The sequence below is a fragment of the Corylus avellana genome, chromosome 2 (genome assembly GCF_965113065.1).
Source record: "Corylus avellana chromosome 2, dhCorAvel1.hap1.2, whole genome shotgun sequence".
NCBI lineage: Eukaryota > Viridiplantae > Streptophyta > Magnoliopsida > Fagales > Betulaceae > Corylus > Corylus avellana.
In genome coordinates this window covers 45,296,989-45,323,843 of record NC_142491.1, presented here as the reverse complement: position 1 = coordinate 45,323,843, position 26,855 = coordinate 45,296,989, and the positions used below count along the sequence as shown (strand labels likewise).

Here is a 26,855-nt window from a genome sequence, read left to right as displayed (position 1 = left end):
TCCCTTATTCAATTAGAGAAAAAAAAAAAAATGCTCTTTGTGGGTACCAAAAAAAGAAAAACAAACGACAGAGATTTGAACAATTTGACGGTTAGGATTGCTATCATTTCAGTTGGACAACAAATTATTGAAGATTCGTAAGCCCATCTGCAAACTACTGACGGGCTTTTTTGGGTTTCAATGTCTTTCTTTGGGCTTGACACTAATCTCATTCTTGATAGACAGACTGAAGTGAAAAGGTCAAATCCAGACCAAGGGAAAGCCCAGGGACAAAGCCCAAAACAACATGAAAAGCCGAAAGAAAAAAGAAAAATATAAAAATAAAATCAAGAAATTGACAGCTGTGGGATTTGAACCCACGCCCTTTCGGACCAGAGCCTAAATCTGGCGCCTTAGACCACTCGGCCAAACTGTCCTATTGGTATTGTTTTCGCACCATTTTAGTAAAGGAGAAATGATATTTTATTTCAATGCAACTTCCACCTCCTCCGATTCTACGGTAGAGCGTAACCCATCTCTGCGAAGATTTGAAGGATTCTACGGTAGAGCGTATTTCTTTCACAATGCGTTTATTATTTTTTTTGTCTGTTCCGGTTTGGTTATTTTTGTGTAGGCTTGGCTATGATCTCAACAGACCAGTATGTAAACTTCAATGCCCACTTCAAGATTTCCCATGGAGCCGGAGGTGTCCAAGTGAGTACCTTTGCGCATCCCAGCTTAAGAACTCATTTTTCTTTGACCCCATAAGGCAAAAAGAAAAATATTTTCATGGTGAAGGGAGATGGGGTTTTTTTCACTATGTCTGGCTGTCCTAGATTAAACAGTTCAAGAACTTGTATTTAATTTGATTTGATTTTTTTATTTGATGGATTATTGTCACTGAGGCTGCGAAAATTTATTGCCAGTTAATAATATCATACAAGTTTTCATTATAATCATGGAGGCTGAAAAATTCTTTGATGGGTGATGGGGTTGTACTTTAGGTTTGGGTATTTTATTACGCATATTTCATGAGAATGTCTGAGAAGGTAGTGAATTTCGAATCGGCCGTGGAGTAAAAAAGAATATATTTGGTGACTTGAAACTGAAGTGTCAGACTTTGATAGCAACACCCAGGGATTTGATATCTTAAAGAAATGTAGGTGTGAATCAGTGTGATCATACTTTAAGTCCTAGAGCATATTTCAGAATCATTGCAAAACTAATGGTAGTGTAGAAATTTATAATAAAATGTAAAATAGGAAGAAAATAGCGGAAGCAAGGACAAAGAGAACACAGAAATTTGGGATGGTTTGGTTTATGTACGCAACTAGGAAGACACTGATAGGAGACTTATTAAATACAATTGTGTTACAGAGGTAGGACAATATGGTAGGTGAGGTAAGCTAGGACACTAAGGTAATGAAGTCTTAGAGATATGATTACAGACCAACTCTATGGTAAAATATCTAATAAGAAAAAAATACTAATATACATGATTACAGACCAACTCTATGGTAAAATATTTAATGGTAAAATAGCTAATAAGAAAAAAATACTAACATATATGATTACAGACCAACTCTATGGTATATATGATTACAGACCAACTCTATGGTAAAATATCTAATAAGGAAAAAAAACTAATATATAAAATATCCTATATTATCTAATAGTGGAAACTGGAAAGCTAAGAGTAGCATAACCCTAGACCAGATCCTTGAAGAAAATTTAGATGTTTGAGGAAATTCTAAATATGGAAGTGGATGGGAAGTTAGGATAAAAAGATGTTCATGTTCAACCCCGCACCCGCACCCGCACATTTTACAAATGAAACCATATGTTTTTTTGTCGTTTGTGCTCTATTGACGTTAACTTAGAGGCATAGGGATGAATTCAATGTTATAGTTTTTCAAAGTATGGTAATGTGTTCATGGAACCTCACAGACATGTCTTGCATCTTCGTGTTTTGAAGAATGCTCAAATAGTCTACAAAGAAGGAAGTTAGAAATGAATCTATAATTCACATAATCAAACATTCTACTGTTTTATTATTTCAAGCAATATCTACACCCTCTCTGTATTGATGCTTCTCAGAATTTTACAAGCTCATGGTCTTACCTCACAACACGGTCACACACTCACGCAGGTATACATGCCTGAAAAAACCTCTAGGTTGACCATTCCATTGCGGGCTTCATTTCTCTCACGGTGTGTAAGTTATTACCTTTGATCTTCCTGGCCAAATGAGTGCAAGATTTCAAATCTACTATAGGTTAACATGCTGAGAATTCTGGATGTATTTGAGCCATCCACTTCATATTACCTCTCTCGTGTTTTCCTTTGGAGGTCTCATCCAGCATGAGGAATCAGTTGTCAAATGAACATCCAACTTTTGTAGGCAAGGTGCATTTTTCAAGTCCAAGAATTGAACCAGTACGAACTGCTACATAACTGATCAAGCATACCACCCGAATCATAATTGTACCATTTTTCAAGTGAAGCTAAGGAACCATGTCCATGTTCAGTCATGTTCAAAAGTATGTGTCCTTCCTCCCCAGAGTTTCCAATGTCGTTCTTATCTTCACGTGGACACGTTACTCCACCGTGTTCCACTCCCTTCTGTAAGCAACTCTGCTTTGCTTTAGTCTCACTAATGATATTTACATTATCTGATCCACTGGCTCTGCTACTTCCTTCCAAACCCTTGCTATTCCCACTCCCATCATGTTTTTTTCCCAGCAGATCACCTAGGTTCTGCAACTGTTAGAAAAGCAAATAAGATGATTATGTTTATTACTTTAGTAGGGAAATAAGTGTAAGAATGATACCTGTATGACCAAAGATTGCTTCTCTTTCTTTAGTGACTCAAACTGGGATGCTAGATTGTCATAATCATCCTTGAGTGTTCTGTATTCTTGCTCGATCTGTTTTGACTTCCATCTAGCCCTTCTGTTCTGAAACCAAATGGCAACCTGGCGAGGTTGCAGCCCAAGCTCTCTTGCCAGTTGTACCTTCTTCCTAGGCTCGAGCCTTGTCTCTGATTCAAAAATTGACTCCAATGACTTAATTTGTTCGTCACTAAACCTCCTCTTGTTCTTGATCTTGTTCTTCCTCTTTTTTGGAGTTATGGGGGGCTGTGGGCAGGTGAAGGTTTCATATCCTCCATCTGGCACCACTGGAGTATACATGTACTCTTTCCCTTCCATCACTATGTTTCACAATTTTCATGGGAAATCATAGTTTTCAAATTCTTACAGTTGATATGGATAGAAGATATCACTCTCTTTCCCCTCAGATGAATGTGCTTTGGAACTCTGCCAAAGAGGATGGGCTCTAGGATATATAGTTGGCTATGAAGAAAGTTTCTTGGCTGTTGCTTTCAGGTAATAGGGACTTATGGATTACCCCAACCAATGGGAGTGGATATCGTATGGCATTCTCCATCTTATGCCTTGTGGATGTTTCTATGTTCTCCCTTTACTATTTAGAGACCATAATCCATGTATCACTTTGTCTAAGTCCTACCACAAAGGTGTAAAAATACCACAAAAAAAGAAAACTACACATTTGTCACCTATACAAGCATACAATTCAGGCGTATTTCTAACTTCATGGAAGAGGGGAGAGGGATAAACTTCTGCAGTTTCTGAAAAGATGAAACTGGCTCTTGAATTTCTTCATTGGCCTCTGCTAGTCCATATTCAAGTATTTAAGATGGTTATGCAACTATGTGGATGTTACCTCCAAGCAGAGAACTGTGATAATGGTTGCCTTTTGAAATTATAATTTCTCAATATTAAATGCTATCATTTTGAACTTGTATATGATCTTGTTATTGTTGCATGGTGATCTAGTCATATGACTTGGTTAACATATTTTCATGACTAGAAACTTCCATGCATTATTTTCTACACTTTGTTTTTCAACCCAGGTTCAGGATCACTTTATTGAAGTAAATGTATAATTTTCAAATTGTTCTTGTCAACCTTTTTTAATCTTTTGTTGTCTGGATATGTATGATGGATAGTTCAGCTGTCTTGCTTGGCTAGCTTACAAAAACAGTGAGAAGTGCTATAAAGCCAAACAAATAAACCCAGAAAAATTTTCAAATTGACATGGCAATGGTTTTTAAATTAAAAAAAAATGCAATTCTCTTTCCTTTGTCAGCCACTCATGGTCTACCACGTCAGTTTGAAATTTTTTTTAAGTTCATTTGTTTGGCTCCCTAACACTTCTCAAAAACAGTTGCCCGTGAAGGGCTTGACTCCTGAGTGGTCAAATTTAAGCTTACTTGTGTATGGAAGACATAGAAATAGAGTTTAATGAGCAAACTTTTGTATTTTCATGTGCTTTTTAGTGCATAAGTTTTTTGAAAACTTCCACATTCAATCTTTAACTACTTTGTTTATAACAAAAGCTCTAGGCAATAAACTCTTGAAGTGATCCTAAATATATGCTTCTTATATCTCTCATTCACTCATTGTTTGTATATGTTCTGCTTCCAATTCAGATTGGCCAACAATTTATAAATATCCTGAAACAGGTATTATGCAAGATGTTGAAGGATAGAAACTCCTGTTCTCTTGAAGCCCATTGGAGGAAACATTTTGAATTGGTATCTACTGGGACACAGGTAAAAAAATGACCTCTTGGATGTGCATACAACAGTAATTGAGCCACTGTTCTTGTTTTACTTCCAAATAATATCTTAAGATGATGTCTGCAATACCTTGCTGGCAATGTACTTTTGGTTCATATTGATCTTTATCATCTGGGATGGGATAAAGATGATGGTAGCAGACAGTGACTCGATCATAAAACTCTAGTGGAAGATGAGGATTACTCAGGTCGCCTAATACAGCCAAATAATGATGTATTGTCAAGTTAAATCACAGGAAGAAAAGGAAAGCAATGATAGCTAATCATACCAAAGGCCATTCATATCCATCATTATTGGAGGGATTAGTATGGCCCTGAGTTCTTATCGAATCGACTCCATTGATGTAATGTCTCATTTGTGAGTACGCTTTTAAAAAATGACGGATCGAAAACGTTACCTTCTCAAATTGTAGGCAAGAAGGTGCATTTTTTTTTAAAACTATTTTAGACTATACTCAACTGCATTTTTAAAGATTATATTTTGAAAATTGATATATATTTTTTTTAAATCAAACGACTTGAAATCACTAAATCAAAACCAAACGAACCCAAAAGTCCAATTGTTCCAAGTTGTGTTCATGGGTGTGGTGGCATTTGAGTGACCAACATAGCTGCACAGTTTGGCCTGTCCATGTCATGGTTGGTGAAGTGTCTTGTGGGCAAGAATAGCTGAATAGGTGTCGGTCAACAAAGCTCAAGATGCCCTGGGGATTAGGCCTGGCTTGCACGCCACGGGAGCCTTAATTTTGTGGTTGACAATTTGGCAACAAAGTATAAGCCGTGTGGGTCTGATTTTTGGAAGTAAAAACAGATCCACCCAACATTCCCTAGAACACGTTTTCAGCTAATCAACACGACTGGAAAAGGCGATTGTTAAGTATTGAGACACATCCTAGTTGCTTGTTACGGTTTTCCAAGCTCTTGAAAATTCCTTGTCTACAATTTTCAAAAACGAAGATTGTATTAGAAGCCAAGTACCATGGAAGTCAAGCACTGGGTAAGTTAATATACATATTAAAACATTAGTTCTATTCAAAACATTAGTTCTATTCCCAAAATTTAAATTAATAAGTTAATATACATATTAAAACATTAGTTCTATTCAAAACATTAGTTCTATTCCCAAAATTTAAGTTAATAGAGTTGAATCCACTTGAATATATTAACCAAATACACTCTTTTATATTTTACCAATATGGGACACAATCTCATAAATACACTCACAACAAATTGAGGCACAGCTCGTTGCAATTGAGACATGGTTTTACAAGCTCTTAGAAATCTGTCTACAATTTTTCTTGTGCAAAGGGGGAAAAACCATGATAAGAGATAGTACCCAAGTAAGTCATTTCATTGGAAGAGTTTGTTTGGACCTACAATTTTACATGCGAAAAATGCAATTTCAAACAAAATCATAGAACGTTTTAAAAAATTTGCGGTTAGAAATCATGAAAAAATCGTAATTTCAAATCACTTGCAAGAGAATGCGATTTTACAAACACACGGTTTTAAAAAGTCAAATCATAATTTTACCAAATACTTAACTATAGCTTGTAATGCAAGAGGATGCTAAACTATACTCTATTAAAATGTTAATTAAATTTATTAATTTTTATCATCAATTAAACTTTTAAAATAACTATAATTTTAGCTCCGATATCATTACAGAAGTGGGAAAACAGTAGGACGAATTTCGTAAAGCAAGATGCTTTTCTTAATTGCCAAAAGCCTCGTACGCGTTAATTTCAATACTCTAACAAAAACAAACGTGTGATGCTCTCAAGTGCGTGAGAAAAAGATGCTTGTCCACGTCTGAGAAGCCAGGCTGCGTTTTGCTAGAACCTGCGTGTGAAGCGAAGCATCCTCTTCATACACAAACTGCTTCTGAAAATGACCCTCTCACTTTGTCTATGGCGGCCATGATTAACCTTAGTTTGGATGACCCGACAACTCCAAATTGATTTTGTACTAGCATTTCCTAGTCATTCATTGGGTTGTTTGCAAGATACGTGTCAGTAAAACGTTGGTCACCCGATTCGTAAGGGCCATAATTTACCTGACAGAGAATTACGATATTTTAGGATCATTGTAGTTGCAACCACCGTTCATCGAAGCTTCGATCATTGGCTCATCACGTCACCAACGTCCTTAACCTTTCAGTATAAGGCAAGTGTCAACCCTCATACATGGACTTAAGTTGAGACCTGTGTTGTTGGTAAATAGTTGTTGGTTAACTGCAAATTCCTTTGTGAAGAGGCACTCATTCTCCCGAAGTCACAGAACTCTTTCGTTTAGTTTCTAGAAAATGATTTCTGTATTTTACGGTGTTTACTTCGTCGTAAAATAGTGGTCAACGGGAAATATTTTTCTTTTGACCGAAAATTCTTCTTTAGTTTTCGGAAAATGGTTTACAAAACCGTAAACCATTTTCCGACTATGAGCATCTCATTCTTAAATCGATGGACTTTGCCAAGACCCGTCCAGAACCTCGCTGGGACTTGACCGAGACTCACCCGGGACCTAACCAGGACTGCCCAGGACCCGCCTAGGACCTGCCCAGGACCCTCCAGACTTGCCCAAAACTTGACTGGGACCCGCCCGAGACCTGCCCGGGACCCTGGCGAGACCTGCCCGGGACCTAATCAGGACTTGCCCAGGACTCGCCTGGGACCATCCCGGGACTTGACCGGGCCCCTCCCGAGGCTTGCTCGGGACTTGACCGAAACCAGCCCGGGACCCTCCCGGGACTTGACGAGGACCTGCCCAGGACCCACCCGGGACTTGCCCGGGACCCACTCAGGACTTGGGATTAACCAAGATCCGTCGGGACCCGCCCGGGACTTGACCGGGACCCGCCCAGGACTTGCTCGGGACCTGCCTAGGACTTGCCTTGGACTTGACCGAGACTCGCTCAGGACTTGACCGAACTTGCCCAGGACCTAACCGGGACCCGCCGAGACTTGACCGAAACCCGTCCAGGACTTGCTTGGGACCCCGCTAGGACCCGCTCAAGACTTGATCGAACCTGCCCAAGACCCGCCTGGGATTTGCCATGTCGGGTCCCGGGCGGGTCCCAGTCAAGTCTCGGGCAAGTCCCGAGCAAGTCTTGGGCGGGTCCCGGGCAAGTTCCGATCAATTCCCAGTGGGGTCCCGGGTAAGTCACGGGAGGGTCCTGGGCAAGTCTTGGGCGGGTCCCGGTCAAGTCCCAGCGGGTCCCGGGCGCGGTCCCGTGTAAGTCCCAGCGGGGTCCCGGGTAAGTCCCGGGCGGGTCCCGGTCAAGTTCCAATGGGGCTCTGGGCAGGTCCCGGTCAAGTCCTGGGTAGTCCCAGATAAGTCCCACTTAAGTTCCGGCGGGGTCCCAGGCAGGTCCCTGTGGGCTCTCGAACAAGTCCCGTGCAGGTCCCGGCGATAACCTTATTTGAAAAAATATATATAAAAAAGATATTAAAAAAAATTATTTTCCGTGTGCAAGGTAAACGTCGTAAAATGTTTTCGACGGAAAATATTTTAAGGGAAAATGGCTTTCCTGAAAATATTTTATGAAGGAAACCATTTTACGTCGAAGTAAACGGAGCCTAAGAATATTACAATTCTTATAATACTTACTACGTTAGTCACTAAACAATTAAATTTATCTGTCAAATTTTGTTACTTAATTTTTTAAAATCATGTGAACAAATTAATGGGCTCAAGATTTTGATTAGGAGTGTGAACATCTCCTAATTTGGGCCTACTACCAAACAAGTTTCAGTTCTTAGGGTTGGGCCTCGTACTCTTCCCACCTACAGCACAATTGAAAGCAGGCTTGGCCCATCAAACGCTTGAGCCGTACGGGCAAAGTTGGTGAGCCGCCCATGGCCTCGGTTCTGTTTTCAAGTTCCTTGGTTTTTGATACTGTGCGTTTATGATTAAATTTGTATGAAACTCATGAACCTCCTTCCCTCAATCAAAATAAATAAATAATGAAATTCTCTCCTTTTTTTTTTCAATATAAATTTATAAAATAATTAAGTTTATTGCTTAGAAAAAAAAAGAATAGTTGTCTCTAAATGGTAGCTCAATCAATCCCCAAATAATAGTTCAATCGGCTGAAAACTACGAGTCTGTTTGGGATTGAGTTTGAGAAATAGAGCTTTTAAGTCAAAAAGAGCTTTTGAACAGAAGCTTCATTTTTAAGCTTTTGCCAAAAGTGCTTTTTAACCATTTTTAGGTTTTTTAGACCCTTAAAAGCCCTTTTAATTTTGTTACCAAACGAGTACGTTTTTTTTTTCAAACGGGCATTTTGAGTGTTAAAAGTACTTTTAGGCCCCTTAAACGCAATCACAAACAAGTCCTACAACTTATAAAAAAAAAGCTACCATTATAAATGATTGTAAATATTGCTTCGTTCAAGACTCCTAGTCAGAAGAGGTTAAGATTTGTTTCAACCAAAAAAACACATTCACATAAAAAATATAAATAAATAAAAAATTGATAATTGAGTTTTGTTTTCTTTTCTCAAAATAAAAATAAATAAATAAATAAAAAATCAACAAACAACTCAAATACAAAATACTCATAAAAAAAAAAAAAAATGGTCTCTGCTAATCTCTTATTTGATCTTCTTCCTGTGCATGTGATTTGCGTTTTTATCAAACTGCAGTCCAAATTCTCAAAAGTGCAAACGAATCTCCAGCTTTCACCTTTTACCAACTTCTCGTACGACTTACCAAAGAAAAAAAGAAAAGAAAAAGAAAACTAGTGTCAATTTCACATTACTTTGTCACTACTCGAAGAGTAGTTGATGATAGAATCATAATTAATTCCACCAACAATAATTTCGGTCTCACCTCCATTTTCTGTACACTTTATGCACTGGACAATAGACGAAGATAATCATCATAATGATCCAAATCAAAGAGTAGACGTTGACTCATTGACTGGACTATGATTTGTGAGAGAGAGAGAGAGAGAGAGAAAATATGAGAAGCAACCCAACCACATGTCCCCACATGCTGGGGTCCAGAAATGACCACGATCCCCCGGACCCCCATGCACCTCCTCTCTCTGTGCATTCCTTTATCTTTCTCTCCTAAACCGACACGAGTATTTTCATCATCATATTTTCATTATAGCATATAAACCCAAATTCCATTAACCCACAAATTGAAGAAGATCAAACAAGCTTATTAGGAAGCTTTCTCTCTTGAGGTGAATGTCGTCTGGTTCAAGGCCGATCGTTTTCTATCTTTGGTTACATATGTGTCAGCGCGTGTCCTCGGACCAGGCTTCATTCCCCTCAATTGTTGCTTCCATTTTAGTAAGTATACGACAATCGTTTTCCCAGCTTCCTAGGATTTCATGATCTCCAGGTGGGTTGTGTTTTAAATTTATTTCTCATTTTCCCCATCATTTCAGGTGTTATAATTAAGCTCTCTACTTTCATGGGTTTTTGTTGTTTTGGAAATTAATTTGGTTAATTTAGTAGCAGATTGGTGTAATGATGAAAACCTTTGACTGCCGGCTTAGCACTTGTTCTGACAGGTAGGTAGACAGACATTAACCATCATTGCTTCTAAATCGTAGTCGTCTTAGGTTAATTATCAAAGGTACTCTTGTTTTCTTCAGTCCCTCCAACCCTTTTTGGGTTTATCATTGAATAGATTCTTCTCATGATCATGTCTTTAAATTTCTGTCTCCTTCTTCAGTTCTAGGGTTTAGCTTCAATATTCTTTGTATCTTCGTTTTTTTTTTGTTTTTCTTTTTCCCCTAGGGTTTAAGAGAAAGAAAAAAAAAGGGCTAATTAATTAGCAAAAGAACAATCACTTTAATTGCAGATTAAGTTTTCCTTGCATTTATGAAATTAAATAATGATTTTGCATTAGTTGATCATAGTGGAGTGGGTGGATCTGCAGAGCTGTATGATTTATCCACCTTCTCAGCTTTACCAATGATTTCCAAGATATTTTAGATTGATGTTAATGTAGTGGAAGACCTAGCTAGATGGGGCTGGAGTGTAGGGGATCGATTTCTAGCTCACAGCGTGGATAAGTATTCCCTATAATTGATTCTATTTTTATTGTGTCTCTCTCTTTATAAAAGAGGTATCTTTCTGCCATCTTTTGGAAATCTTTCTTTTCGTTTCATTTCATTTCCCTTTTCTTTTTGAACGTCATCTAGCTAGCTATCTTCTGGATCGCATGATCCTGGCCTAGATGTTATATCTAAGGGCTAGGCTTCAATCATTTGATTAAATGAGAATATTTCTCATATATATATATATATATATATATATATATATATATTTCATTTTTCAATTAATTAAACTAGCAATACATATGTGTATTAATTCTTCATGGGTGGCGGATTAAACATTTATCTTCTCTTGTTTTTTTTTTTTTTTTTTTTCGATATTTTGCTAGCTATAATTAAGTTGTTGCATGTGTGTGTGTGTGTAGTGTTGTCTTTGCAACAGATGATACATCTACTAGAAAAGGATCGCATAGAATAATCTCCTCTCTTTCAATTAACGAATAAGAATATCTTTTTCAATGGCTTGAGAAATAAGTTTTCTTATTTTAAAAATAACAATATAAGAAAGGCACCCATTTAGATTTCTATTTATAAGTGTCTAAATTCCCTTCTCTGATACAAAATCATAAAATAAGTTATATTCCCAATTAAAATTGGAAGGAATATATATAGTAGAGTTCAGGTTGTCTTGGTGTAATAAATAAATTTAAATACAATATATATATATATATAATGTGATAATTCATGTGTTATCCAACCAAAGAAAAGCAAGATGCAATCCTCTGGAACTAATTAACCACATTTTAATTTCCTTCTCTTCTTATTAGTCCTCCTTCTATACTCTTGTTCGTATATCTTTATGCATTGTAGATTTTAACAGGTTGCTTAGAAAAGCAAGATGCAATCCTCTGGAACTAATTAACCACATTTTAATTTCCTTCTCTTCTTATTAGTCCTCCTTCTATACTCTTGTTCCTATATCTTTATGCATTGTAGATTTTAACAGGTTGCTTCTGTATTAACTCGATTGGAATTCCTTATCGTTTCAGACAAAGGAGAAAAAGATTTCAAAAACTCTTAAATTTTGATTGCAAATGTGATTACAAGCCATCTTTCTCTTATACATTCTTCTTTTGTAATTTTGCATGAGTTCATGATAAGAGACAAGTAGTACAACTGAAAAGCATGAATTCATAGAACTAAAGTTTATTCTTTACATGGGGCTTTTATCCTATTATTGTCAGAAAATATATAGCCGATTCCTTCACTCGTGCATGGGGCTTTTATCCTATTATTTTTAATTCTTAGGACATTATTAATTAATTTGTACTCATCTCCTCTTAGTGTAAACTGTTGTTTATGGTCTATTTTTTGTTTGTTTGTCTAGACTGGATATGCCCTAATGTATTTGTATTTATTTTTTCCCTTTAATTCATTATTATTTATCAAAAAAATAAAAGAGTGAAGGATGAAACAACAAATTCTATATTGATGATGATCAATAATGCTCGATCATTCTGTAAATCTTTGTTTACTTCTTTTTGTGGATCGACTTTTCTGTCAGATCATGGTACTTTATTGCGTCATAATGTCCTGATATGACAAAAGTTAAGGTAGTTTGTTTATAATAATCAATTTATGAGCTTCGGAAATGGTACTGTTAAAACCTCTGAACTCTTTTTGCCTTTAGTGGATTCAGTAACATGCAGCACATAGAGGGTTTGGGACTTATTTGACAATGGAAGAATCTGGAAAGGGAAAGCTTTAACTCGCTTATAAGCTTGATTAAAATGCAATTCTAATCTTCCTTAATTCCCCTTCTCTTAGAGGCTTAGAGCCAGATTCATTTACCAAAAAAAAAAAAAGGAAAGTTTGATCACAAAGACGCCAAGATCCAGCATTTTTTTTTTCACAGCGGTTAAAATAATGTAATTTGCAGCTTTTGGAGTTGGGCATGAGCATTTATACAGATCTATATATAGAGACCTAATCTCAAGGTCTTCAAGTTCTAAAAATTCAAAGAAGATGGTACCAGAGAACATGTATGGGAAATAGAAGGATATGGGTCATTGAAGAAACATTCAGGATAGATAGAAAATGTGCTTATATATATGTTATACCTATGATCAGATTCTCTTCCTCTCAACTTCAATATCAAGAGAAATAAAGATTATCTATATCATGGTTTAAATTAAATTTAACAAATTTAAATAGCTAGCATGACATCATATTTAAATAACGTGTTTTACTCGTATTACATCATTAAATACGACAAAACAAAATTATCTAGTCCACATGCAGTATATATTGAGTTGTGACGAGGGAAAACCTTGTGCTTTACATGTTCATGCATGCTAAGGTTGGAGACAGAATAATTATTATCTCTTTCAAAGAGATATGCCTAAGATTCTCCAATTTTAATTAGTTTTCATTTTTCTTCTTCAGATCTCATTAATTCATTAATTGGCATTGTAATAACGAAAAATCTACTAATTATTTTGATTTGTATAACAAGAAATCTAGTTCCAATTAAAATGCTATAATAAATTGTAAGAAATCTACTTCCAAGAGCATTCTTAATTAATTACCATATATAGAGCAGTACTGTTGGACCACAATTTTTGTGGGGGAAAAAAAACACATGAAGTGTTTCATATATATATATATATGTTATGGGTGATCACTAGCTAGCGCAGTAGTGGGATGCAGGTGTGTGCAGTGTAGAAAGACAAAGGAAAAGAAGGGAACTTTCATTTGTTTAGGCGGAACATGTACAGAAAGTGCGATCGTTGGGAATGTATGTTTTATATTGCCTGTCAAGTCAGTGACAGAACAGAAAAAAGTCGATGACAGAATATAGTACCTTGATGCACGCTAGCTAGCTTTCCACTAAATTTAAAAGATTAACATAAACAACGGTTTAATCATTGTTGTTCATAGAACTGGCCGGCCGGAGAGCAACCTAAGCACTGTTGTTGCCACCACCCGACCAAACTCTCTTGCTACTGGTTACTGCAGGTTACTTCATGAATTCGTGTAATTAATTAAGCTCAAGCTACCCAGCAATTGTCAGATTATATATATATATATAAAATCTGACAATTGATCATGATCAACACCTGATTATGGAACCTCAAGTTTTCTTTGATCGGCACCCTCTTGTTGATGAACAATGGCTGAGGCCACGAGCCCTTAACGTTTAAGTCCGTTTGCCCTGAGATTTTGCAGGCTAAAATTTTAAACATAATGGAGGAAAATTATTATTTAGGAGTGTTTTTAAAAAATTGTAGTTTGTTATTGCCTTTTTTTATTTAAAAAAAAATACATAATTTTTAAGATTAAATTACAATTATCAAATACTTAACTACATTTTGATATCTCTACTTTTAAAAATAAATATTAAAAACTATATTTTTTATCTCATAACTACTACACAAAATTGATGCGTCCGTTTAAATCAACTTTTGAACCAATACTTTTATATATATATATAAGGGTTGGCTTGGACTGTTAACTCTTGTGATCATGAAGTGATACGGTTTGGCACTTGAAAAGGGCGAAATACCAAATAAGTATTTTCTTTTATATAATAATAATAATAATAATAAAAAGCTTATTTACAGAGCTCCGCGATCCTTACACAAGAATTTATACGTGGCCATAGGATATTGACCTTTCAATAGTCTAATATTGCAACGGTCTGGTCAAAGCCATTAATTTGCTGCACCTATTGGCTAGCAATTATAATCTATACTTCATTACCTTTCCATGTATGAACATATTTGATTCTCGCCAAGAATCAAATTACAATGCAGCTCAATCCATGTAAGCTGTCTTCCAACTTAGCTCCGCACCACTAATTAATATCATATCTTTCAATATTGGACTTATAATTATAATAAATAAGAGAACCAGAAAAAATAAAAAATAAAAATCTTAGACTTTGCTTAGTTAACACCACCTAATAAAATTATATGGATGTGATCAACTCTTTAAGATAGCATTTTCATTATCTTTATTAAAACACCATATATAAATGAAGTACAATTCACAAAGCCAGAACAATCCTATATATACGAAGTGGAGGTCACTAGTTCGAATCCCCCTCTCCCCTCTTGTGTGGACATGTCAACAAAAAAAAAAAAAAATCCTATATATATAAAAATAAAAGGTGTCATTAAAAGGAATCCCTAGCAATTAGTCCCATGCATGTCCAAGAAACTTCCTTAACCGTAGAAATTCCGAAATCAAAGGAGACATCTCAGTACACCACAATTCTCCCCCATCTATCTCTCTGTCTGTGTCTCTCTCAATTGAACCAAATCTTTTGTACCTTGTTAGCACCAGCCTGTGTTTTCCCGCCGGTCGGGAATTGGGGAGATAGCTCTGATCATCTTCCCCCCGACCACCACCAGCAAATGCCATACCACTCCATGCATTTTCTCTCCATGCATTTTCTCTTCTCGCCCTCTCTCCGCCACCACCCTTATATCTTTTCTCCACCATCCTCACAATTATAGCAAATTTAACTTGACGCAGTGAGAGAGAGAGCGAGAGAGAGAGAGAGAGGGAGAGATCCATGTACTTCTTCTTTCTCTCATTGCCTCTCCTCGAATCCTCCTTAGACTACACCACCCTTTCCTTGATAGCCGCGCTGCTCCTCCTCTCCCTCCTTTCCCTCTGCTTCATATTCCACCTCCGCTTCAAGTCACGCACCCTCCACCATTTACAAAACTTCAACTCTCTCTGGGCAGTCCGATTCATCCTCGTCTCCTTCATCACCTTCTGGGCGCTCAACGAGCTCCTCCGCCTCTCCTTCTTCCGACACCATTTACTTCTCTCTCTCTTCCCCTCCCCAACCCAATCCAACCAAGCCAACCTCTGCAAAATCCAAGCCGTCCTCTCATTAGGTTTCTTCGAGCCTGCTTTCTTGGTAACCCTACTTTTCCTCGTCGACGTCTCCATCAAGAAGAAAACACCCAACCACATCTGGCTCATCCCTTTTGTCATCGTCACATGTTTTCCCTTCTTAATCTTCCAAATAATCTTCGTGTTTTTTGCACCGTCGGATTCACAGCTACCAGTCCTTTTCACGCGAAGCCACGTCGTTCCCAAGAATGGTTTGGAAAATAGCATGCTTTTGTGTGCGTACCCTTTGTTGAATACTATTGTGTTTGGTTTTTTCGGGATTGGGTATTCCCTGTACTTCTTCTTCTCTTCTTGGAAGGCGGTTTCCCTGGTGATCAACAAGAACCTCAGGGTTCGAATCTACGGCCTGGCTTTCACCGTTTTGATATCGTTGCCGTTGCAAATTTTGTGCCTTGGCTTGTCCGTGTTGTGGGACCCTCAAGACCCTGCCTATGGCGGTGTGGCGCTCGTTGTGTTTATTACAACGTTTTTGTGTGCCGTGGTGGGAGAGGGCATTTTGGTAATTAGACCGATCACCGATGCCTTGGCTGCCGGAGGAGAATGTTGCCGGTGGGTTCCATCACGGCGGTGGGAGGAGGGCAGGAGCCCAGCGGCAGCGGGATGTGGAGTCTAGGAGTACATCCTCATGAACATGATCATACCATATGGACAATATTGGACAGAGTGGGAGGGCATTGCGGGGATTATGTCATCAGGTGGAGGGCCGTTTCGTCAGTTCACACAGTGTTGATATATGGCCACGTGCATCGCACGGGTTGATTATGCGGAAGAAACGAAGAGAGGAAATTAAAATGTGAAGCTGGTATTTGATTCTTTGACATTTTCCTTTTTCCTTTTCCCTCTAATTGGCTTTCTTTTTAATCTTGGTAATTAATCAGTACTGTTGCTATGTTTGGACCCTGGCCTTTAAAGGAAAACATATTGCACCCAAAAAAGAAAAGAATGAATGAGAGATGTGCAAAATTAACCTTATATATCTCCATGCGTATTTTTCCTTTTCTTACTTTTGTTTTAAATTCCTGTTATGCTTTTGTATAATATAATTGGTCGTACTTAAGAAGAGTGCTAGGCTTACAAACAAATTTTACAGAAAAACTTTTACAAACTGATATGACACAGTATGATTAGGTTTTTCAAAATTTGAACTTATCTTATATCCAATCATGTTGTGCTACATCAATTTGTAAAATTTGTTTGTAAGCCTAGCATTCCTCCATACTTAAAAGTGCATTTTTAAACCAAAATCGTAAAAGGTATTCTGCTTGGAGGTGCGCTTAATTGGAAAAAAATAATAATAATAACAATTTGAAAACACGAAACGCAGACAATACGTTTCATTTTTAAATGTTAAACTATGATTTTAAATGTCGATCCACAATTTTAACAAACGTCTAACTCTATTTTGAAATTTCAAATTTTTTTTTCAAATTGGGTTTGAGGAATTTCCTCCAACCCTATAAAAGTGACATGTGTCATTTTTTTTAATAACATGTGAGATGCACATGTTTTTTTAATAAAATTTATTTCAACTTTGTCCCCAAGAGGTAGCTCAATCGGCTAGGATCACGCCTAATAAAGCGGAGGTCACTAGTTCGAATCCCCCCTCCCCCTTCTTGTGTGAACATGTCACAAAAAAAAAAAAACATGTTTATCTCACATGTTCAAGGGACACATGTCACTTTTATAAATTAGGTTGGAGGAATTTTTCTCTAATCCAATTTGAAGTAAAACTTTGTCCCAATTGCGACAATTTACCCCTCAAACTACCAAAACAATGACAATATACCCTCCCCCGGCCCCCAACGCTTGTAAAATGACAAAATTACCCCTATATAATTTTTAATAAGACAAAAATACGCTTAAAATTTTGAAAAAATAAATAAATTTTAGTATTTTGTTTTTATTTTAGTAAGGGCAATTTTGTCGTTTTGTTAAAATTGGGGGAGCATTATCATTGTTTTGGTAGTTTGAGGAGTAAATTGTCGCAATTGATAGTTTAAGGGGTAGATTATCATTAGGGTGGTAGTTTGAGGGGGTTAAGTGGACTTTACCAAAAAAAAATTAGTAGCTGACATGAAGAATTATAGTTGTATATATTTGGACAATTACCTTTGGAATGTCATCAATTATTTTTCTAAAAAAAAAAGGTGGGGGGAATACATTTTATCTCCTTAACTATCCACTCATTTGCATTTTTACCTCCAATGTTTAAAACGTGACACTTGACCCCCTCAAACTTTCAAATTGTTGCAATTCGATCATTCTGACTTTTTTTTTCTTTCCAAAATGCCTCCATCACATATTTTATTTTAAAAAATAAAAATAAAAATTATGAATGGTAATAAATTGAGAAACAAAACTAAAGAGACTCTAAAATGGCACGTAAGATCATTAATTGCATACTTTACATAAGATCAGGTTTGTGATTTAACTATTTTAGCCTTGAAACCATATGCATAACCATGGCCACCATTAGTTATGTTTTGGAGAAATCTGCAAAATGGGCAATTGATTCCAATCAATATTTGTAGGAACTGAGACATAATCATCTAAATTAACCTTATATTCAAGTTTCTCCCAATCTTCTTTTTTTAACTTTTTCCTTTTGGCTTGAATTTCTGTTTTGCTATGGCATATATAATTGGTAATCCAGCAAACAATATATATATATATATATATATATATATATATATATATATATATAAACCAAGCATGTTTGTTTTATGTTGCATGGGTTTTTATCAAACTTATCTTGCTGATGTAACACATGATCAAATGAGTGAGTAGTAGTTAATTAAAAGTATATAAAGCCAAGAAATATGTATCACCGGCGGCAAAAACAGTGACAATGATGATAAAATCAACCTTGGTCATTTGGACACTCACCTTTGGAATGTAATCAATGTGGCATGTATTAATTTGGTACGTAATTTTCAAGCTTATATGCATGGGACCATCAATACGTACGATAAAATGGGTAGACATGCAATGCTTGCTAGCTAGTAGCTAGCATTGTATTCAACGGTCATTTTCAGGGATGGCAAAGGTCGTCGGTCATGCCGTGTTCACCCAACTATATATATATTCAACTCTAGGTAATTTATTAGGTGTGGGAAATTAATCAATTATCAGCTATATATTATTTTAAATTGCATGGCCAACTGCTTTTCATGCATGTATATCTTAAAACTATTTACATTTGAAAAAGATGTGTCAATTAGTAAATGTGTATCGTCATGTGACAATATAGTTACCTAACTATATTGTATTTATCATATTTGTAAACTGACGTAGTAACTTACGTATTACTTACTATGCTAACCACTAAATTAATTACGTTATGAAATGAACACTAATGATGATCTCTTCCTCCCTCTTCTTGGAACCAAAACTCTCTCCCTATATATATATATATATATATATAAACTTATTAACCACTCCATCTTAACTCTCTCATCAACCTATATGTATGTTAAAAAATTGTTAAAATATGATACATTCCACCCACTATAGTATAATTTTTAAAGCTAATAATAATAATACAAAGAAGCTACAGTATTATGGGCTCTAATAGCTTCATGAAATCGGATGATATACGATCTCATTAATCAAAATTTACTAAAATTTGAATAGCTTAAGAGAGAGGGTTGCGGCGTGATGAGTTTACCTACCCAAATAGCTAAGATGCGGGGCAACACAATTATCTCTCTCTCTTCAACGGTCCCGATTTTTATAAAATTCAAAGAGCCTAAAAACTAAAAAATCTTAATCCCATAAGAATTATTTGTCAGAAATTCATATCTCCATGATGTCAGGAAAATCTTAATCCCATAAAAATTATTTATCAGAAATCTTCAACTGTCCCACAATTTCTCTGTCTGACTTTAATAGCCCAAGCATCTAAAAGAGCACGGTGTTATGGGCTTCAAGCCTCTATGAGACTGGCTGTTGGAAATTAAAACTGTAAAACCACACAGATTTGCCAGGCCGGCCCAAAACGTCATACATGAGGATAAGAGAGAAAAATAAAATAAAAATAACAAGGATGTTAAATGTAAATATATAAGACAAAAATATTTCTTCAAACCGGAGTTAGATATATATTTTTTTTAATCCAGTCTATTAAATATCTCCTTTTAATAGTTTAAATTAAATCATAGATGCTTAGCTATATATATATATATATATATATATATATATAAAGCTAAAAATATTATTGGGCTGTTGTTAAAGGCCGGCTATACATCACGTTATGGAAGCTTAAAAGAATGTATTAATTTAAATAACCCTTTAAAAAAATAATAATAATAAATAAAAAAGTAGTCCATGTTTTGCTACTTACTACAAGTCCATGACGTGTTTTTGCCTGCTACGACAAAGTCACGACTCATGGATAAGCTTCGCCATAAGATACTAGCAGGATGACGCTATGGCCGCAAATAATAATAATAATAATAATAATAAGTAAATATAAAATTGATATGATAAGAGTTTATTTAGAATTACGTTTAAGAAATAAAATTTTTAAGTTAAAAAAATGGTTTTTGACAAAAACCTTAATTTTAAAATTTTGCTAAAAGTATGTTTTAGCGTACTTTTATACCCTTAAAAGCTCTTTTAATTTTTTTTTATTAAACAAGTATTTTTTTTTTTTTTTTCAAACGAATTTTTTGAGTATGAAACGCACTTTTATGCCCTTCAAACAAGCCCTAAGAATAAAAGAGTAAGATTATATATTTTTTTAAAAAAGATATATGGAAGTATAGAACAGCCTCATTGACTGGTCAAGGTACCAAACGAGTACTTTTTTTTTTTTCAAACGGACTTTTTGAGTATTAAATGTACTTTTAAATTCCTTAAACACAATCTCAAACATACTCTAATAATAAATGAATAAGATTATATATTAAAAATAAGATATATAGAACGGCCTCACTAACTGGTCAAGGTCTAAGGGTTCCTAGTAAATCTAATACAAAGACACAGCCCCATATAATATTTATATTCTTGTAATAGAAATAAAACATTAAAAACATGTACATAAAACAATCTTTTATGCTGTGGCCATTAGAGACTTCTTTTCAGCTTTAGGCAATTAGGGACCTCCTCTGATGGGTCCAATCTTTGTGCTCTCCTGTGACCCAATTAAATGAATGTGAGACACTTTTCTCACGGTTATCCTTAAGTCTACAAATGAGTAACTCAACTTAATTTAGATTGGAAAATTTTTCCTATTGTTTCTTATACTTTTGGTCCCTTTACCTCTATCAGTAGCTCGAAAGCAACCAAAATTGATAAGAGCACAAACACTCGTGCCCGCAGTATTACTTATTGGGCCGCTATAAAAGCTTTCCAACTTATTTGTTGCCGGAGTTCCCCTCAATAGTTAAAATGACTATTCTGTATGGATGTTCTGAAACAAATATTTTTAATTGTAGAAGAATCAGTTGATCGTATCCGGACCCCAACTAAAAAATGGGTGAAATTCGTACGAAACGAGTAATTTGTTACACATACATATATTAAAAAAAAAAAAAAAAAAAAAAAAGGTGGGGAGAGGGGGGTGTATTTTGACAACCTCAATTAATGTTAAGAACCAATTTTGAAATTTTATCTTATTGAAAAAAACAAAAAAGATAGGCACCTTCCTTTCGGTAAAGTTAAGAAAGCAACTCATATATTGCTTCTCATCGTATCATTACTTTATTCCAAAGCAAAAACCCTTACCCATCCACATTTCTTAGACGACCGACCTGCCTTTCATTCCTTTATTCCTTTAATCATGCAACATGCACCTCTTTCTTTTCCGGTTAACATTTACTCAAACCTCGATTTTCCCGAATATTTCGGAGACAGTGGCACCCAGGTAGTCTCGCCACATTTGTTAATGTTTTTTCAGTTAAAGAAGTATTATGATGTGACGTAAAGATTAGTTTGGAGTGTTTTGCGAGTTTTGTATTTTGAGTTGTACGTTAATGTTTTTGTTTGGAAAACATAAAACAAAACAAAAATAAAAAACGGTAACAAATAAAGCAATTATTGTTCGAAATGTGCATTTGTTGAGGATGAAGACCACCTTAAAGGCTAAGTCAATACCTTATCATCTAGTTTGGCCAAATGTTCAAATCAAAGTAGATGGTACCACGGAAAAACCTTGCGATTTACTCATGCCTTCATCTCAATTACATATTTTGTGGACAACGAGTGAACTACTTTATATCAAGGAAATTAACGAGGATAAAATAAGGATTAAAAAAAAAAAAAAAACTGGGTTTTGAATATGCCATCAACTCATCAAGCTCACAGGATCTTCTCATTTGATTTTGATCATATCCTAATCCTCTGCATGTAGAGCTAGGTTAATTGTGGTCAACCTTTGATTTCAATGGGTTTTTTTTTTTTTTTTGATGTTTGCTCTAACACGATGTGGAGGAAAATATTAATAGAGAAAGAAAATGAACTGTAAATTATTTGAAAGTTTGGAAGGAGAAAAAAAGATGATTCAAAGGAATATTGAAATTTTCATAGTAGTGATGTTTACTTATATAATATTGATAATTGACGTTTACCATTCAAACATATCGAAATATATATATTCTTCGTCTTATTTCTTTCCTAATATCCTAATCATGTTGAAAATGAAATGTTAACCCTAACAATAAAGAAAGAAATATTATTAATTAGGAAAATATTTGTAATACTATAATTTTTATTATAATTTATTTACAAATTCCCGTGATAGTCTACATGATTGTCATGTGGCACATACAACATTAGTAAAAAAAATTTAACACTTACATTTAATTGTTTAATGATTGACGCAATAAGTGTTATGTGAATTAATATCCGAACAAATTAATTTTTAGATCTAAACAGTACCATTCCTCCCTTTATTGGGCATTTTTACTCATATATTTTTCTTCTATTTATTTTACAAATTTGTAAATTTGTAATTGTTTTCTCCCTAATTAGTCAAAACTTTTCCACTAAGAAAAACGTAAGCATGCCACCAGCACTCTAATTTTTTATTTTAAAGTGTAATTCTTGGAAGGAGAATATTTACTTGCCCGCTTTGCCCGTTTGGCAACCCTTCATTTTTCATTTTTATCCAACACACAAATATATATATATATATATATATATATATATATATATATTTTCTCATCACAATAACTAACAATCCAAATTTCTTTCACATTTATATCACATCAAAGGCATTTTTCTTTTTCTTTTTGTTTTGTTTATAAATAAAAAACATTAAAAAAACAAATTAAAATATAAAATACTTGAAATTATTTTTATCTTTATACTACATTAGAATTTTTTTTAAAAAAAAATTAAAAATAAAAATACACTCTACAAAGTTGAAAGTTGAAATTGAACCAAAGAATAATGCTAAATGTCACCTCGTATCTTTCTTGTATCATTTCAAAACTATTATGACTTTTAAAATTACTATTTAATCAAAATTAAATAATAATCTATCACAAATTAAATAGTAATTTTAAGAATCACATCAATTTGAGGGAAACCAGAAGTGCATGAATTTTCCTTTTAGTATTTCTCAAATTGAAAATAACTTGAAAGTGCTCACTATCAAAGTTCCACCAAGCTCTTAAGATAACATATATATATAACCTTTCCTTTAATTTGTTTTTTGGTGAGTACTTGAAACCATTCCCATTATGTGGGGATCATAATTATATCCCAATAATCTCGGATTCTTGATCACACCATTTAAATAATCTCGGATGACCTTTAATAAAAAAAAATATAATTGGAGTTCTTCCCAATCTTATAACTTTGTGTTTTTAAGAATGTTTTATGTTTTTATTAAAAATTACTATTCATGAAACTTCTACATCAATGAAATGTGAATCAAGTGGCTGGAATATGTTCTAGCTCTTTTAGAATTTTTAGTACTATTATTCTTATTCTTTTGGAAAGAAGTGGTACGAAAATCTTACAAATCTATCAATGCATGCAAAACAAAAATATTTAAGGAGAAGCTTTTGTTTCTTTTTTGATCAATTTACATATATACCGACAGTGCATTATAATAATTACAGATCAAGACACGCTATAATTTTTATTTATTATATATATATATATATATATATATATATATATATATATATAATTTCTTAAAATTTAAAAATTATTTTCTAATTAAATGCTTGAGGTTTTGTCATATTAACATTTTCTGAAAATATAATAAATAATGATGTAATAAATGTTGGAGGGATACAAAATGGTAAATTCCAATGAGAAAGAAAATCTCAACAACAATTTTGCAATAAACTCAGGCACAAGATCCGGTCCTAAATTGGAGCAGAACATGGGATCCCCATGTGGGGTATATGTATATCACCAAAAGTGAAGGGCAGTTGTGGTATTTCATATTTATTTTAAGTCACAGTTGCGCACACAAAACAAAATTCAATTATTTTGTTAATTGACAAGTAACACAAATTTACAAAAATTAAATGAAAATTAAGAAGCACGGAGGATGTGACGTCGCTGTGATGTCTAAAGGAACATGTTGGAGAGACCTGCTATTGGCTGCTCCCTCCATGCTGAGCTGTATTCGACACCTCATTGTCGGTCGGCTCTGTTGTTCATAACATAAGGCCCACTTTTGCAGACGTGGCGCCGCATTTGCGGCTTGTTGCCACGTGTCTTTACCCCCCCAATCCGCAAGAAAAATTGGAACCGGAAGTACTTTCAGCAGGTGATTACTAAACGCGCAGTCAAATTCCGCGGTTCCTTATCCTAGCGTTTAAAATGAGAGCAAGTGATTTCCATTACTCTTCCATTTTTTAAAATTCACAAAATATGATTTCCATTTTTATCCTTTAAGATTTTCTTGAGAGAGTGAGAGAGAAGGAGAAAAGGTCCATACTGATGGGAAATCGTGACCGAGTAAATATATTTAATTAGATGGGTCTATTAATAATTATTTGTTCGGAAAAATTATCTAAATTTTTACTTGATAATTGTAGGTAATTGTCAACCCAAATTTTTTCAGCGCAAAAAACCTGAAAAGGGTTATCTAAGCAAGGGCTATCTACATTTTTGCCGTCCCTTAAAATATTGAATATATTGTTTACGGTTTACCCTCCAATTTCTGTTATAAAGTGTCAAATCGAAATAATTTTAGGTGGTTTACTTATATCCTATTAAGAATGATGTAGCTATTAAAATCACTATTTTTAACTCGATCTATCCATTAACTCCATGTTGGGATCTCCTAAAGCTAGACGACTCTAGACTCTTTAGTGGATTGGGATCAAGCAAACAACTGGAGGAAAATTTGTCTCCATCAATATATTGTGAGCGAGAGATAGTTCTTGACTTTTCTGTTCAAATAAATTTTGAATTGTCTAATCACTTATTTGAATATTCAAATTTTATTTTTTTGAATTACCCTAAATTTGAGTAAATTTTTTTTTTTTTTTTTTTTGGATATAGTGCAAGAGATTAGTTTATATAGAATTTACTTGTCTAAACAAATTTTGAATTGTCTAATTACTTGTCTCTCTCAAAAAATGAGGTGTCTTTTAATTAATTAGAATTACCATTTGATTAAATTTAATAGTGATTAATCGCAAAGAGAAACTTCTAACTTGATGTGGGACTCACTAACCCTAATTAGAGTAAAATTATCTGGCCTAATTATAAGGGATTGGGGTGGATTAAGATTAACCCCCGAAAAAAAAAAAAGTCAACGACTCTACCAAAAATCATGCAAGTCTGAAGAGATGCCGCAATTAAGAGTGACCCACACGTACTGCGCATTCCCAGTTCCCACTTCCAGCTGTAAATCAGAAGGTTTATCTTAGACGACGGCAATAATAATAAATAAAATAAAATAAAAAACCCACCTTGGATATGACTATTTCAGCCCTACTGTAACAACTCAGGTAGAATAATATATATATATAAAATAACCGTTTTGTGTACAAAGTAAGCAAACCCTAGAAACATCGTTACCAGCCATGTGCGCCTATATATATATATAACCTAATCTTCCTCTCCCAAAACCCCTCCGTCTCTCCCTTCATTCTTTCTTGTTCATATGTGGGTTATCTATCATGAGCAATATTCCAACACCTTTAACAGACTCCTCTAGAACCCTATTTAATCTTGCCATCTCTGCCTCCGACCCGTGGCCTTTCTCCCAAGTTTTCTTATAACCCACCGAGAAAAAGCCAGGGAATTTTCTGTTCTTTTTATTTTGTTGTTTGTACAAAAAGTAGGGTTTTTGGCAGCTTTGTTGGAAATGGGGATTGCAGGGGAAAGGCACCACCTGAATTTCCACATCCATATCCCGCACCTTCATTTTCACCACCATCAGGAGAAGACGAAGGAGGAGCTGAAAGACATCCCCAAGGGGTGTCTGGCGATCTTGGTCGGTCAAGGGGAGGAGCAGCGTCAAAGGTTTGTCATCCCTGTCATCTACATCAACCATCCTCTCTTCATGCAGCTCTTGAAGGAGGCGGAGGAAGAGTACGGATTTGATCACAAGGGCCCCATCACAATCCCTTGCCACGTGGAGGAGTTCCGCACCGTCCAGGGCATCATTGATCAAGAGAATTCATCACATCTCCACCACCACCACCATCATCACCATCACCACCACCATCATCATCACCATGTGTGGTGCTTTAGGGCTTAATTAATTAATTTGATCATGTAAATTTTTATTTTGTATTTGTGGAAGATTTTATAGAGTACCCAGATTGGTGTAAATTAATGATGACAATTAAGCAAAATTTGAATGAGAATTGAGAAGATTTATTGTCAAGTTGCTTTTTCCTTGTAATATTCGATCTCCAAGCTTCATTGATAATGTGAACACAAGAAAGTAACGTATAGGACACGGTTGGGACGGTGGAAGTGGGCAAGGGGTTTGCTTGGGGCCATTGAATTTATTGATGTGTGGTGACCTAAAGAGCTTCAAGGATAAGAGTCAAGTCCCTTCAAAAAATTTATTATTAACTTTTTTTTTTTTTTTTTCTTCCTCTTAATTTTCTTTTCCCACTTGTCTGTTGCATTTGGTCCCTTATTGGGCGTACGATGTGTTTGGTAATGGTGAATATGGGAGGAATGCAACAGCTAGGGTTAGGTGTGTGGGTGTGGAAGAAGATGGCTTGAGCCTGAGGGTCCACAGCTCATTTGTCTTTCTCAGTGCAGGTTCCTTCAGAGGTACTAGATTTTTATATATATGTTTTGTCCCAAGATTTTTGACATGCATGGTTCTAAATTTTCGT

General features: G+C 35.2%; 3 protein-coding genes, 1 long non-coding RNA gene and 1 other non-coding gene across 5 annotated transcripts; 3 read left to right on the top strand and 2 right to left on the bottom strand.

Annotated features, from left to right (window-relative positions):
* Positions 1–335: 335 nt before the first annotated feature.
* TRNAL-UAG (transfer RNA leucine (anticodon UAG)) lies at positions 336–415 on the bottom strand. The gene has a single exon. It is a non-coding gene; the product is annotated as a tRNA-Leu (tRNA).
* Positions 416–527: 112 nt separating this feature from the next.
* Positions 528–4,749, top strand: LOC132168165 (uncharacterized). The gene is made up of 2 exons (XR_009438765.1): positions 528–693; positions 4,526–4,749. It is a non-coding gene; the product is annotated as an uncharacterized LOC132168165 (long non-coding RNA).
* LOC132191297 (homeobox-leucine zipper protein ATHB-12) lies at positions 2,002–3,378 on the bottom strand. The gene is made up of 2 exons (XM_059606249.2): positions 2,811–3,378; positions 2,002–2,742 (listed from the first exon to the last, which is right to left on the bottom strand). Exons 1-2 carry the CDS (start codon positions 3,186–3,188, stop codon positions 2,395–2,397), a joined length of 726 nt encoding a protein of 241 aa, XP_059462232.1. The 5' UTR covers positions 3,189–3,378; the 3' UTR covers positions 2,002–2,394.
* Positions 4,750–15,232: 10,483 nt separating the features above from the next.
* On the top strand, positions 15,233–16,195 carry LOC132167316 (uncharacterized). Its single transcript, XM_059578240.2, has one exon. The coding sequence runs from the start codon at positions 15,233–15,235 to the stop codon at positions 16,193–16,195; it is 963 nt and encodes a 320-aa protein (XP_059434223.1).
* Positions 16,196–25,766: 9,571 nt separating this feature from the next.
* On the top strand, positions 25,767–26,389 carry LOC132166940 (SAUR-like auxin-responsive protein family). The gene has a single exon (XM_059577804.2). It carries the CDS (start codon positions 25,865–25,867, stop codon positions 26,258–26,260), a length of 396 nt encoding a protein of 131 aa, XP_059433787.1. The 5' UTR covers positions 25,767–25,864; the 3' UTR covers positions 26,261–26,389.
* The last annotated feature ends 466 nt before the right edge of the window (positions 26,390–26,855 follow it).